The sequence below is a fragment of the Monopterus albus genome, unplaced genomic scaffold, assembly GCF_001952655.1.
Source record: "Monopterus albus unplaced genomic scaffold, M_albus_1.0 scaffold216.1, whole genome shotgun sequence".
In the NCBI taxonomy this organism is placed as follows: Eukaryota; Metazoa; Chordata; class Actinopteri; order Synbranchiformes; family Synbranchidae; genus Monopterus; species Monopterus albus.
Window position 1 is genome coordinate 631,861 of NW_018128096.1, and position 15,263 is coordinate 647,123.

General features: G+C 42.0%; 1 protein-coding gene across 3 annotated transcripts in view; it reads right to left on the reverse strand.

Moving 5' to 3' along the window:
- Positions 1 to 15,263, reverse strand: part of etv6 (ETS variant transcription factor 6) — a 67,507-nt gene that overhangs the window by 23,394 nt on the left and 28,850 nt on the right. The window contains exon 1 of one of the 3 annotated variants that reach the window (XM_020619171.1): positions 6,293 to 6,374. The exons of the other annotated variants lie outside the window; for them this stretch is intronic. Within the exon in view, the coding sequence (XP_020474827.1) occupies positions 6,293 to 6,329 (37 nt within the window). The 5' untranslated portion in view covers positions 6,330 to 6,374. Of the gene's footprint in view, positions 1 to 6,292; positions 6,375 to 15,263 lie in introns of those variants that run through there. 3 annotated transcript variants of the gene reach the window in all.

Genomic DNA, 15,263 nt, shown 5'->3' on the forward strand with positions numbered 1-15,263 from the left:
TAAGCAGGCCCTGCTCAAAGCAAGTGCATGCATTTGTGTCACTCACTCCAGTAGCCTACGGTATGTCCATCCATCCATCCATCCATTATGTGTACTGCGTATCCAGAACAGGATCACGGGGGGGCCTGGAGCCAATCCCAGCTGACATTGAGCAAGGCTGGATAGGACAGGCTGCCAGTCTATCACAGGGCTGACATGAAGAGAGAGAAAACCACGAACACGCAAACTCACTCCTAAGGGCAATTTAGTCACTAATCAACCTAAGCTACATGTCTTTGGACTGTAGGAGGAAGTACCCGGAGAGAACCCACGCACGTGCAGGGAGAACATGCAAACTCCACACAGAAAGACACCAGGTCGGCCAGGGCTACAACCCAGAACCCAGAACCTTCTTGCTGTTAGGCAACAGCACTAACCACTGCGCCACCATGCTGCCCCCTACTTTATGTCGTAACAAGAAAATACAGTATGTCCTACTTATGAGAAAAATATCTTTTTTTAATATAAAATGATCTCATTAGAATGAGAAAGACTTCTTGTTATAATGAGTTTAGCAAACATTATTTTCATAGTGGCAGCAATAGGCAGCTCTTGTGCATACTATTAAATATAATCCTGCAGACGCCACTGGCCATAGGAACATATGGGTATGAGCGCACACACATTTCCTCAATTAATCCTCTCATTCTATTTACCTCCCCTAACTTTGTGTCTTTCTCTGCAGACTGATTCCCTTTCAGATGGGTGTGCCATGGGAAAATCCACCTCCATACACTTTTACTTTTCAATCATGAGAACGCCCCTTCACTCCCCCACTTCTCTCATATCCATCTTCTGCTTCCTCCACCAGCCTGCAGGTATACGTCCCTGGCCACAAACACTGGCCTTCATCCAGCCAAAACAAACATAAAACAGATCATCAATCACACTGAACTTTTATGGCCAGGAAGTAGCATGACCTGTTTTTGATAGCTTGTTGCTCAGCACAGGAGCAAGCCAGCTCTTGTAGGTTAGTTCCTGAATCCAGCACTAACTGACACTCTTCCTTTTGTTAAGCAGCCAATTTTCAGACACTTGTGAACTAAATCAAAAGGTCCCTGCTTGACAGCCCCCTCACCCCCAGCCTCCCCCACCACACACATCACACTAGAAACTCCTTACTTACCGCCTTACTTTTTCCTTTCCATGTTTCCAAGTGGAGAAAGTAAAGTGGATGAAACAATGTAACATTTTAGTCAAAAATCTAATGTAAAGCTCCTACACTGATTGTTCACAACTTTTTTGGGGAAAAAAAAAAAAAAAAAAATCAAAATGTCTATATATGAATTCTTATCCCTGGTGTATATGTCTACAATAAGTGGTGGCACTGTCAAACTCGAAAAGTGAAAACAATAAGCAATGTTCCCCCTAATTTTTCATGTGTCTGAGCATACACACAAACTCCCTGAGAATTCCTTGGACTACTGTGAGCAACATCAGACGTGCACACTGTGGCCACACCAGTATCACACCTGTCCAAAACCTGAGATCAGTTACATGGCTTATTAAAAGAATCAAATTACAGCAGTAATTTCCATTAGATTACTTTTAGTATAAGTGATTTGGCCCACTTACAATGAAGAAGACAAAAATCTTGTTTTACATGAGCTGTGTAGTACATTGTATGTCAGGGTGAGGATCCTGCTCTGGAAGAACTGAGACATGTACACCTTTCAGAGATCAAATTTTGTTCACATTATGCACAATGAGATGTGTGCTGTAGCACAAGCATGTGATACAGTGTAAATTCCTGTATTTCTTTGTCTGTAAAATACTGTATATAATTACAGTTTATTAGCATTTCTACTACTCAATCTAGTAACAGCATTTACTGATTAATATCCATAAATGAAAATTCTTAACAAATGACACTAGAATAAGCACAAATCTGATCGGGGTCTTAAATTTAGAATGTGGGTGGTGGAGAATGGCCTCATACTTCTTTGCCAGTATAGCAATGTCTGTTGATCCCTACTCAAAACTGATGTCTGAGCTCAATGCTTCGATGTCAAATGCAGACCACTCCTTCAATTCATCCTCTGGAAAACGAGCATCCAAGTGATCACAGAGCTTACGAATAAAAAGAGTAATCTCACTGGTATTACCTCCATAAAATGATGAGGTCCTCATCACCTCTTTGACACGGTCACTCCACTGAACATCCTTCTCATCCTTCAAGTATTGGGAACGCAACTTCTCAATCTTTGCTCTTGCAAAGCAGTGTCCCTCCATCAGTCAGGTTGCGTCTTTGAAAGGAAAGGCAGAGTTGTGCCAGCTCGCCCAAAACATCTCCCAGAGCAGTGAGAGTAACCTTAAACTTTGAATCACTCAGCTTTTTGTAGCAGTAATTTGCCACTGGATCTCTGTTATCACTGGATTCTCTCTTGCAGTATTCTTCAAGCAGTGTAGTTCCTCAGAACAGCATTCACAGCTTGGTGCCGCGACAGCCACCGCACTTTGCTCAGAGGCCTGAATAACAGTGTATCCTCATCAAGTATCTTTGCTAGATCCTCCATTTGGCCCCTCTTCACAGTGGACCAAGAGAAAGTGGAATATACAGTTCTAAGAAGAGTTTCCACATCTCGCATCAAAGGCACATCTTTCCAGGCATCATCATTGCCCAGGTCCTCTCTATGGGCCACACAATGTTGTTCCGTTAGGTGTGGTATTTGCCGCTTTAATAAAGCTGCAACTCCATTGTGCTTTTGTAGCATTACTGAGGCGCCATCAGAGGTCAGCATCACCATTCTCTGCAAGTCCAGTCCATGCTTGGAGTAAAACTGAGTGATTGCCTGCGCAATATCGTAAGCAGTGCATGCTGTCAGCTGGACGATGCGACCGAACACAGTTTTATAGTTGACATCATTTTCCTCTCTTTAATATATAGGACTAGCATTTTGTGTACTGTTATGTCTGTGCTCTCATCTACTATCAGGGTATGGCAGGGTGCATTTTTAACATTTAACATCATCTCATTCTGCACTATTTCATTGATTGAGTTCACAAATTCAAAGGCATAATTTTTACTTTGCCAGCTTTCTGGTATACTCACATACTTTGCCATGTTATCGTGGATTTGTTGAACCGACGGCACTGATGCATTCATTTTGATGGCAAGTAGAATATTGTCGATGAGAACTTTAACTTGCTCGGGGTCAGATTTCGTTTTGTGTGGCTGCTCATTCCTCTTTCTCTCGATCTTTTGCACTCTCCTGCAATAATGTACTGATCCCCGTTCCCATCTTGCGTCTTCGTACAATTCCAGCAGCATTCAAATCGTTTTTTTGCTGAATGTGACACTTGAGGTAGTCCAACTTCCATTCAGTCTGCACTTTTCCCTCTGAAAACTCGCTTGCTACTTTGGCTTCGCAGTATGTTTTGCAGAGCAGCCCTTTCTGACTTGAAAAAGAAAAAAAATCTCATCCAGTTTCACCTCTTGTTCTTCTGTTCGCACATACTCCGACAGCCATTCCATCTTAAAAGAACCGCATTTCTTTTTTACTTTGGCTTGGTGAGTGGATGTGCCACTACCCGTTCGTTTCGACATAGTAAGGGGTTAGCTTAGCAGCATTTACCTCTCTTAACTCCGCTGCACCGTTAGCTATATGCTAACCTGCAAAACAGGGGCACGTACGCATAAGCACTGTTAATGACATTGATTGACTGCATAAGTAAATACATGCAAACCTCATCATATCATTGGCTGGACAGTGTTGGTCATTGTTTTACTGTAGTTACCGCTTGTTGTCACTTGTCACTCACTGAGTTGCATTGCAAAATGGTACAGAATAAATTGTTATGTGCTTATTTTATTTACAGTTCAAGTTCAGATTTTATTTTATGCGCTGCATAGAATTGCTGTGCGCGGAGAACACAGGAGCAGTGCGCGATTGCGCAGTTTAGAGGGATCAGAGACAATAAGTATTCGCATAACAATCAGTGCACACTAACAAAAAAGAAAAAAAAAAAACCTGAACACGAGTATTCCATGATGGAATGCTTAAAAGAAAATATATGTGCTACAGCTGCAGAAACTTTAAATAAAAAAAATAAAAATTCTGGGGCAGCTCTGGGAAGGTCATGGAAAACAAATGTTTAACAATAAACTCTCAGAAGTATCTTTATAAGACATACTGTACTATGTAATCACAGAATCTCCAGTTAGTTCGTCTAGGGGTTGGGGATGTTTGTTGCATGTCAGGCCCTGTGTTTTTTGTCTGTCCCACACACTAGCAACAAATAAATACTGTAAATGAATCTATAAAAAAACATTCTGCTTACTCTTTGTGAAGTTAAAATGGTATTGTCATTCAAAAGTCACTGTTTGATGTTATAGGTACTAACCATTATAAATTATAGGTATTACAGGTATCACCTTCTGTTAGTATAAAACTGCAAAGAATATAATTTCTCACTAACAACAGTAACAGTATACTATAAAGTAATACTGTATGATTAATCTATCCATCCATTGTCTGTACCACTTATCCTGAAGAGGGCTGGAACCAATCCCAGCTGAAACAGGGTGAGAGGCAGGGTACGCCCTGGACAGGTCACCAGTCTATCACGGGGCTAGTATGATTAATACTGTATATAATTACAATTAAAATGCAGTAGTAGTTGACACAGATGCTATGTTATGGGAAATGTAGTATTCACTGATGCCCATAGTAGGGAGTAAACATACCAGTATCTCAGCCCCTGGAACTTTGTTTTTTTTTCTTGTGTGTCCCACAGTTTCAGGAAAGTGCAAGAGCACCCCTTTAAACCAGCAATATTCTGTCTATTTAATGATATAATTTGAGTTTCTTTGAGTGGTCTGTTCAGCCATGGTAGTGATCACTGCTCATGCTATTATATTTGCCTAATATTTACCTACCTATAAATATGTATCTAACACACTTAAAAAACAGTTGTAGCCTACTTAATATGAGCACACCTTATTTTTCATGAGCTACCTGATTCAAATACTGAAGGTCCTGATTTGACTTTTCCTATAAAATCCTGAAATCAACACACCATCAAGCACCAGTGTGTTCATTGTCACATTTGGAGTAAAGCCACATCCCGCCACCCAACCCCCACCCCTTGGCTTGAAACGCCATGTGGAGTGTGTCGGGAACAGGAAGAGAAGGGGGCTGTGCTAACTCGATCGCATGTGAGAACAGTTTCCCTTTCAGAGGAGAAAAGAGAACAATTCAAAACACACACACACAATAACAACAACAACAATTATTCAGGAAGCGCTGTATGCCCACTCAGGAAATTCCTCAAGACAAGAGCTGCTTCCAGGGGCAGGAAATTTCCCCTCAGAAAGGCCAAACAAACCAACACACATACACACACACAAATTCTTCCACGTAGTAAAATGAGTAATACACCACAAAGGAAGAGAGAAAGAGACAAAAGGAAACTGGTTGGGGGTTTGCAGTCATGTACGGTAAGACACACACGCACATACTATATACACACCTACACCCATGCAAGCCTTGCACAAAGATACAAGATTCACTCACACTCAACCACCCACTTGTACAAGCATGCATAGTGCAAACCCAGCTGTGAGCACACATACACACACCAGGCTTGTTTCCATGGCCAAATTTTTAAAAAATCTATCACCCATTAAGATATTTCTCCTCCTTCAGCCACCGTTCTTTGTATTTCATGCAAGTTTATTGCAAAATAACACAGGCATGCCTTGTGTTTCAGACCTTCGTAGTTGCATCATGTTTCGAGTACGTGGGCGCCATATTAAGAAATTAGGGTTTGACCAAGATTGAATTAAAACAGACAAATCCAGTTCATCCATTACTGTATGCATTGTTTTATTCATCCAAGAGGCTTCATCAGCCTCTTGGATGAGAGGTGACCTAGAAATCTAGTCCAGTTGGGTTTTTTCTAAGTTTTTTTTCATTGCATCAAGACAGTAAACACATTAAAACCCAACACAATACACAACATATCTTTTTTACCAAGAACTACATAAAAAGATTGACCACATCTCTGTCTGCTAAATATGATATAATAGCCAGAGGACAGCTTAGTTTATCTTATCTTAGCTTATCTTAGTTAGCATAACGAGTATAAACAAGGATAAACAGCTAGGTCAGCTAAAGCTAAAGCCAAAGTTATCAAAATCCACTTACCAGCACCTCTGAAGCTCCTAATTTAACATGTTATATCTTGTGTGTTTAATTTGAACAAAACCAGAGGGTAAAAAAACAGGTACACTCTTACAGTACACACTTACTTCCTGAAGTCTTTTTGTCACCCTGATGTGAAGTCATTAAAACAAACAAGCTGTAGCAGGTTGATTAGTGAGCTGTAGTGGCGTTGGTAGGTAGTTGTAAATGTTGGACTGTGCTAGACTAGCGGTTTTCCTGTTTCCTGTTTCCAGTCTCGTAGCTAAGCTAAGCTAACTGGCTGCTGGCTATATATTGAAGAGATAGAGTTAAGCCCAAAATTATTCATACCCATACCAGTTTTACAATATTGTGAGCTGTTTTTGTGAGAAACTAATTTACTTTGATTAAAGTGACATACAAAAGTTGCAATAGAGTGTAAAGAAGTACTGCAAAAGATATTTTATGTAATACAATCATTTTCGGTATTTTACTTCACAGATTTACAAAAGAATTCATGTCCAAAGTTAATCATATCCTTGCTTAGTAAACTGCAAAGCCTTTGTCAGCAATCACACCTGCCAAATGATTTATGTACTTAATTACAAGGTTTCTGCATGTCTACACAGGAATTATAGCCCACTCTTATTTTGTGAAGGCCTCCAGGTCTTTGAGGGTTCCTTGCCATCACACGGGTTTTAAGATCTTGCCACAGATTCTCAATTGGATTTAGGTGTGGACTGTGGCTTGGCCAGTCCAGAACATTTACATCACTGTCCAGGAATCATTTCTTTATCAACTTTGCAGTATGCTTTGGATCACGGTCTTGCTGGTATGTCCAAAGCTGTCCAAGGCCAAGTTTTTTTGCAGACTGTCTGGTGTACTATTCTTTTTTCATAATGCCATTGACTTTTACGCAGTTACTGGTCCCACTGGCTGTGCGAAACATCCCCAAAGTATTATACTACCGCCACCATGCTTGACTGTCGGAACTGTATACTTTGGGTTGAATACTTCACCTTTTTTCACCAAACAAAAGCCACATCTCTGTGCAAGAAAAGCTCAATTTTTATCTCATCTGACCATATAATCAACAACCAGAAATCCAGATGAAGCAGGTGAAATGCAGGCGAGCTTTTGCTAAGGCTAAACAACTTTTGATGTGCCTGGGTTCCAGGAGAACCCCCTGTGAAACACCTGCTGGAGTGTTTGCCTTGATATTTTGGTCCCAGCATCACTCAAATTCTCCAGGATAGCCTTGGTGGTGATCTGTTGATTCTTGACTCTTGCAATACTCTTCTATCTTCAGCATCAGCTTCAGCTGAAACTGAGCCTCATTTTGGTAGATCTGACCACCTAGCAATCTGACTAAAACCTGCTTACACCAAAAAACTCAAGGCAAAACCAGGCTCAGTGTGAACTGTTAACACCTGGAATGAGTGTGCACAGGCCAGTCTGCAGGGCTGTCTAGCGGCCACAGACTGGAACATCTTCAAAGGGGCCCCAGATGACATCCATGAATATGCAGAGACTGTGAGTGACAACATCAACTGGTGCACATCCATATGCGGACCAGCTAGAACAGTACACGTTTTCCCCAACCAAAAACCCTGGTTTAATAGGAATATAAAACTGAAAATCAGGAAGAGATGAGAGGCTTTAAGTCAGGAGACCAAGCGGAGTACAGGAAAGCCCAGTACGAGCTACAGAAGTCCATCAGAGCTGCAAAGAGAGCATACTTCCAAAATCTGGAGAGCTACTAAATGAATAACAACATGCGCAGTATGTGGCAGGGAATCCAGGCAGTCACAAACTACAGGAACAAATCAACAAACACAGCCCCCCAGGGCGCCACCCTCCCGGACAGCCTCAACAACTTCTATGTGAGGTTTGACAGGATGAACACAGACACCCCCTCAAAATCCCCCTGCGACCCGGAGGGACACTGCTTTTGGGGGCCCCCCCCCCCCCAGAGTGTTGAGAGCCTTGGGGATCAACTAGCTAGTGTGTATACAGACATCTTCAACCTGTCTTTAACCCAATCAGTAATCCTCGCATTTTCCAAAAATTCATTATCATACCGGTCCCTAAGACATCAGACACATCCACTCTGAATGACTTCAGGCCAGTGGCGCTCACATCAGTCACCATGAAGTGCTTAGAGAAACTGGTCCTCACACATGTTAACCACATGGTCCCAGACACTGTAAATCCTCTCCAGTTTGCCTACCGCCCCAACAGCTCAGTGGACGAGGCGAAGGCTCTGGCTTTATTCCATACCCTGAAACACCTGGACAACAGCAGTACGTATGCTAGGATGCTGTTCCCGGATTACAGTTCTCCATTTAACACCATTTGCCCAGGCAGGCTGATTGGGAAGATGACAGACCTTGGTGTACCAACTCCCAACTGTAACTGGATTCTGGACTTCCTGACTGAAAGACCACAAGTGGTCAGAATGGGAGGGCGGGTGTCTGCTGAGCTCACAATCAGCACAGGCTCACCGCAGGGTTGCTATCTCAGCCCCAAACTCTTCACCCTGTACAGCCACAACTGTGTCTCCAACCATGATAACGCCATCATCATTAAATATGCTGATAACACTACCACTCTGGGCCTCATTGGGGGGCTTACAGAAGCTTGGTGAATGACATTCTTCTTTATGGAGAGGAGAATGACCTCATCCTCAACATAAACAAGACAAAGACTTCAGGAAGAACCCCTTCTCTCTGCTGACTCTGACCATCAAAGGGACTGAGGTGGAGGGGGCTGACAGCCACAAGTTCCTGGGCCTGCAGGTGACATCTGACCTGAGCTGGTCACTGAACACAGCTGCCACAGTGAAGAAAGCCCAGCAGCAGCTATACTTCATCAGGCGGCTCAGAAAAGCTGGGCTAAACCGTCACCCTCTCACCCAGGCTTATAGAGAACTGGTAGAGAGCATCCTCACTACTGGCATCACAGTCTGGTATGGTAATACCACACAGGCAGAGGGGAAGGCTCTTCAAAGGGTCATAAAGACTGCAGAGAGGATCATTGGAACTGAACTACCTGCTATGGACACACTATACACACACAGCGCTGTTGTTAAAGAGCAGAGAACATAATCAGGGATCCACGCCTCCCAGCTCATACTCTGCTCAGACACAAAAACTGCACCTACAGCCTCAGGTACAGCAGGGCGGACAGTATTATCACACACAGAACAAGACTTTACAGCAGCGTTTTCCCTGCCGCAGTAAGACTGATGGCAAATACAAAAATGTGAGAATATATGGGAAATAACCCCTCACTACTTCACCAAGCATAATGCCATCCAACTCCACCATGTGAATTACAAAGTGTGATGTTTGAAGTGCACTGTGGGAAATGCTGTTACACTATTTTTGTGTATTGTGTTTTAATACTTTGTCGCCCTCATGTAACTTTTTATTTTAAGACTAAATGTTCTTTCTGATTTTTGTCTCCTTACATGACTCCAAAGGAGAGCGGCCCAAAAATTCCTATATGCCTAGACTGTCTGTTTATGCATAAATGGTAAATAAAAAATCTTCTAGCCAGTTTAGGTGGCACCTTTGGTCTCTAACCACATCTCCCAAGGGTTTTAACAGTGTGGAAATTCTTGTACTTCTTGATGATGGTCTGTACTGTGGCCACCAGCACTTGAAATTGCTTGGATATAGCCTTGTATCCTTTTCCCTCCTTGTGAGTAGTCACAACATGCAAACAAAGGTCTTCACAGAGTTGTTGGCCATGGCAAATGTTTCCCTGCTGACCACAAACAATGACAATGATTGCATGAGTACCCCTAAATTTATAGCCCATAAGCCATGTAAGAATGCTCTAGAAGATGGAACAGCTTGGAATCATTGTAGATGCTAACAAGATTGCCAAACACCAATTGTACTGTTACAAACAGTGAACTCAAATCTGATGCAGGTGAGGGGTATAAATAATTATGGACTGGCATAAATACCAACATCCCAATAAGTCTACTTCTTTGTATATAATGTGACTCTGAGATATATTAAGGTTTGAGCCTTCCAAATGAAGGTAATAAAGTAAGGCCTTTATTTCACCAGTTGAGATTTTATTTAGAAACCAATAGCAAACTAACAGCTTTTTCCATAGGGGTGTTAGAAATTAACCCAATTCTTTAGTTGAACACACGAGAAGTGAAGACAGGAGAGAACTGTTTAAAATCAACAGAAAGTTTACTGAAAGTCTGATCACAGGTAGGCCTTACAGTGCTGGGATCAGAGGGACAGAGCTCCCGCAGGAGTTCCGTCCACTGAACCCCGAATTAAGTTCTTACAATACATTTTATCTTCATGGGCTGCTCTGCCCTGGACAGGAGTGCAACCTTCAATAGTTCGTGATCCTATTGGTCATTTGGTGTGAGCCAGAGCTCATACTTCCATGTTGGAATATGGTAAATCTAGGTATGTGTGTGTGTGTGTGTGTGTGTGTGTGTGTATCTCAGGTTGTAGCCCCCGGCCTGTGCAGGACATCCCAAGACAAAGCAAAGCTTCGGATATGCTAAGTGGGTCAAGGTGCGAGTGTAAAACAGGCCTTTGCTAAAATGTAAATAGGCTGTCTGGTCACAAGGAGATGCCGACATCCTCCCTCAACAGAAGTTACAGTATTCAAAGTAAGCAGATTCTACTTGATTCTCATCAATACAATTGTAAGATATATAAGTAAAGAAAATAAATGTATTAAGAATAACCAAAGCTCAGTAGTTCTGGACAATCATCGATAAAGCTGTAATATGTAGAAAGAAGGAAAATAAAGTTATGAAAGGTAACTAAGGGGAACTAAAGGTATGAGAAGTAGCTAAAGCTGATAAAGTAACTAGAGTCTATAAGACTCAAATCTTACAGGGGTATCAATAATTTCGGGCTTAACTGTAGATACGAGAGTGGTCATGAGAGTGGTCATTCTTGACAAGAAAGCAAATAAGTGTATTTGCCAAACAGTGTTGTAGCCAAGTCACTAAGCCTCGAGTCTGAGTAGAGTCTGAGTCAAATCCAAATCACCAAAGAATAACCCAAGTCAAATCCCCATTATCCGAGTTATCGAGGTCTACAATAAACACAATTGACACAGCTGTCACCATTTTGCTGTATAGTCCAAACTTTCTAGCAATGTACTACATTACCATATTGGCCAGCAATTTGATACAAAAAAATCATTTATAGAAAGGTGGAGTGTACACTTCAATAGAAGTGTGCCAGATACAGCATGGTTCAGGTTAACAGGTTTATTATGGCCTATTACAAAAAAAAAAGTCAGTCAGTGCTCGAGTCTCAGTCCAAGTTGGAGTCATCAGTGCTCAAGTCGGACTCAAATCATACTCGAGTCTGAGTCCTGGACTACAAATATTACAAAACTATTGCCAAAAATGATGAAATACTCCTTTAAGCTTTAGTCTAGATATATATTTAAACCATGCTAAAACTCAATTTCAACTGCTTATCCAGTACTTAAATAAAAAATATCAAAAGGAAACATGAAAAAAAGACATCAAACACATCAAAGACTACCCTACTGTCCAGGCTCCTGTTACAATGCAGGTGCGGTTGGACTCAATATGCAGACACACCAGGAGTTGAACACACAAAATTCACAAAGAACAGGTTACTAGGTGGAGGAGAGAGGGGAACAGAGAGAGTGGGAACTGGATGGGACAGAGGTCGAACAGGTTCTGGATAGGACAGGCAGTCTTCGTTGAACTGACAGGAGGCGAGGTAGGCCGGCAGCATGGAGCTGGAGACGAGACAGGCAGGCAGACAGCATTGAGCTGACAGGAGGTGAGGTAGGCATGCAGCGTGAGGCTCGAGACAAGGCAGGCAGACAGCGTTGAGATGATAGGAGGCGAGGCAGGCGGACAGCGTACTGCTGGGTTCGAAGCAGGCAGACAGCGTACTGCTGGGGACGAAGCAGGCAGACAGCGTACTGCTGGGGACAAAGCAGGTAGGCAATGTGGTGCTGACAGAAAGTGAGTGGAGTACCTGGGAGTGCAGAGCCTGGGAATGGAGAACTGGTGAGTGCAAAGACAGGAATGGAGAGCTGGCACAAAAAGCTGGAGTGCTGAGTTGGGGGGACGGAGATCTGGCAAATGCAGAGCCAGACAGTAAGGTAGTGTGTCCGGAAGCAGGTCGGAAAGCAGGTGAGCGTAGACATGTCTAACGAACCAGTGAGGAATGAACTGGAAGAGGGCGTATATGTGGGGAGCTGAACCGGGAGGTAATGAGCAGCAGGTAGACGTGATGATGAGTGATTACACAGGGTGAGACATGACAGGCAGGGAAAGACAGGGAATCCGGAAAAAAAAAATAAAGAAAAATAGGAAGCATGGACACAAACCATCACAGCTCCATAGCTTGACTACTAACTAAACTCACTAACCAGCACAGGCCTAGGTTGCTTTAACTAAGTGGAAGCAGGAGCTGTGTGAGGTTGTTACTGTATCTTATTAAATAGTCTGTGATGTAAATATTACTTATCATTCAATTACTGATAATCATTTTTTTGTTTTTTAAAAGAATGTCTCAAACACATTAGATAAATTTTCATATTTTTGAACTGTTCTCCCTGCTTATGCCGTTTTCCATGCTTTACATGACTCCTTATTGTTTTTCATCACGCTCCCACATCTTGACTCCAGATCAGCAATTACTACTAATTGCATTATGATGCACCCCTTAGTATAGTGCATACAGAGTGCTTTTTCATTTTCAGTTCTTAAGCATTTCCATGCTTGTAATTTGTAGCGCTGTCTTTACATAATAATAAATATATCGTATATGCACCTTTCTGAAGTTTGATTTAAGAATTTCACCCCACCACCCCCCAGTCCCTATTCAGATTTTTGTCTAATTTGACCTTTATTTAAATCTATGAATGTCTATGAATATATGAATCCCTATGTATTAGGGAGTAAAAGAGGACTATTTATTCCAAATAGATTTTCAGGTGAGGGTTTGTAGTGTGGCTGAAAGGGTTCAAATTGAGCCTGGTAGCATTCTTTAGTGTGAAGAGCAGGCTGCAACTCTCCCTGATCTAATCCACTTCCTCCCCAGGAAATGGAGAAGGCGGATTTCTGCCCACATTGCAATTTCCTCCCTCATTCCTTTTCTTTCTGATTTTTTCCCCTCTCCTCCTTTCCTTCTCTCTCTCCCCTCAGGACAAAACTGCCTCTGAGTGCGGGGGTTAATGGAGGGCTTGTTTTCCAACATGTCTGTTTAGATAGGCAGGAGGAGAAAGGACAGGCAGAGGTATTTTGGACTGTGTGAGCAGTGATGAAGACATGCCAATGTCTATCTGACTTAGAGAGGACACTGGGTCCCAACCAGGAGCAACCATAAAATAAACACTGAAAGGGGGGGGGGAAGACATTTTCCTGACATGCAGATATGTTAAGTCTGTGTGTGGAACTGTGTTCGAAATCTGTTTGAAACAAAGTAGGACTTCCACATCTGTGGACGTAAACTGACCCATTGGTTTACTCGACAGGAAACTCAACACGGACCTGTTGAGCTTTCTTCCTTTTTCTGCAACAATGCAAATGAGGAAGCAGGCTAAGAGAGTTTCCTGTGTCTGTTATCCAGTCTCAGCCTGTGCAGATGCCTAGTCTTATACCCGACAGAGGCCCTGAACTTCACACTTGCCACAAAAGAAATAAAGGTTAAATATTGACGGACGCATGGACAAAGCAGCTCAGGGTTAAACTTTGAACACTGAGCCTATGTCTTGGCACAGCTCCAGCTCTGCCTGCTTTGTGATTGGTTAAGCAATAGTGACTTGATGCAACTGAACTGAAGTCCCACTCTGCTTCACTTTGTTTACTTACAAAATATATTTAAACACATTCTTCCTTTTACCTACTCACCTATAGACTGGTTGCTTCTCTAATGGGTTAATTAATGCTGTACTCAAAGTTAAATGAACAGAAGAAGGTGCAGATTGTGTCAGGTGTGGTGAACAGGTTTCTCAGCTTTTCCTGAACCCTTGTTGTATTTCTATTTTAAATTTGGGCTGTTCTGATTCACTGTAGGCAAATAACAGACAATCGGAGCCTCTAAATAAACACTACATGACATCCAATTCGCTTGTTTTCTGGTTTTCTTGTTTTCATCAGATACAATTCTGATTCCAGCTACTCTGTAATTTGTCTATTCTTTTCTTCTTTGCTGTTTAGACCACTTTGAGCTACCACTGTTTCAGGCTACAAATCAAATTTAAATTATGTACTGTTTACACAGATGCCAGTCTTCTTCCCTGCCTTTAATAGAACATTGCTATGTTTGTTGGCATGTTACGACACCAATCGCTGATTAAAGGAAATAGTGAAACCAAAGGCAGGATGTGAACTGCATCTGCTACATGCCTTCATGTGCAATACAAACAAAACAAGAGCCCACTCATCACAACAATGCTACATAGTACTACAAACTCTATAGTGTACCTGTAATACAGACCATTTTTAACCTAATCTAGCAGAATTACAATTTCATTAGATTTGTTAGTGCAGTTAGTCATGTTTTTCACCTTATTAAAAAAATATAAAATAAAGCTACAATAAGTATTAATTCAAAAATCTATAGCAACTTCCACTACACCACAGGTGGAGACAACATATTTACAGCCAGCACAGCTTATGAACATCGGCAGAGAAAGAACTAATGTCACATCGCAAAAAACAAACAAAAATTGCGGCTGGCAATTACCTTGCTGGACTTAATTTAATGTGTTATTAGCAGTCTTTGTATACTGTTTATGTAAATATTAGTAGGGGTAATTTGTGTGTGATTTATTTGCACTGAGGAAGGCTGTCACTTAGCCTTCAGGATAAAGTGGGGTTGGTAGGGGCCTAAAGTATAAATGCTGGGTGGAAAGCTGTGTGTGTGCGTGCGTGCGTGCGTGTGTGTGTGTTGGGGGGGTGTCATCAGGTTGGGCCTGTGTTGTTAAGGCCTGTTGAAATTGCAGGACTGGCCTCCTGTTAGTCCCACCTGTTCTGTTGGTGTAAATGTTTTGAAATCTTTTTGTGACTGCTGAACTTCTTTAGTAAAAAAAAATATCAGAGCTCTGAAGAAA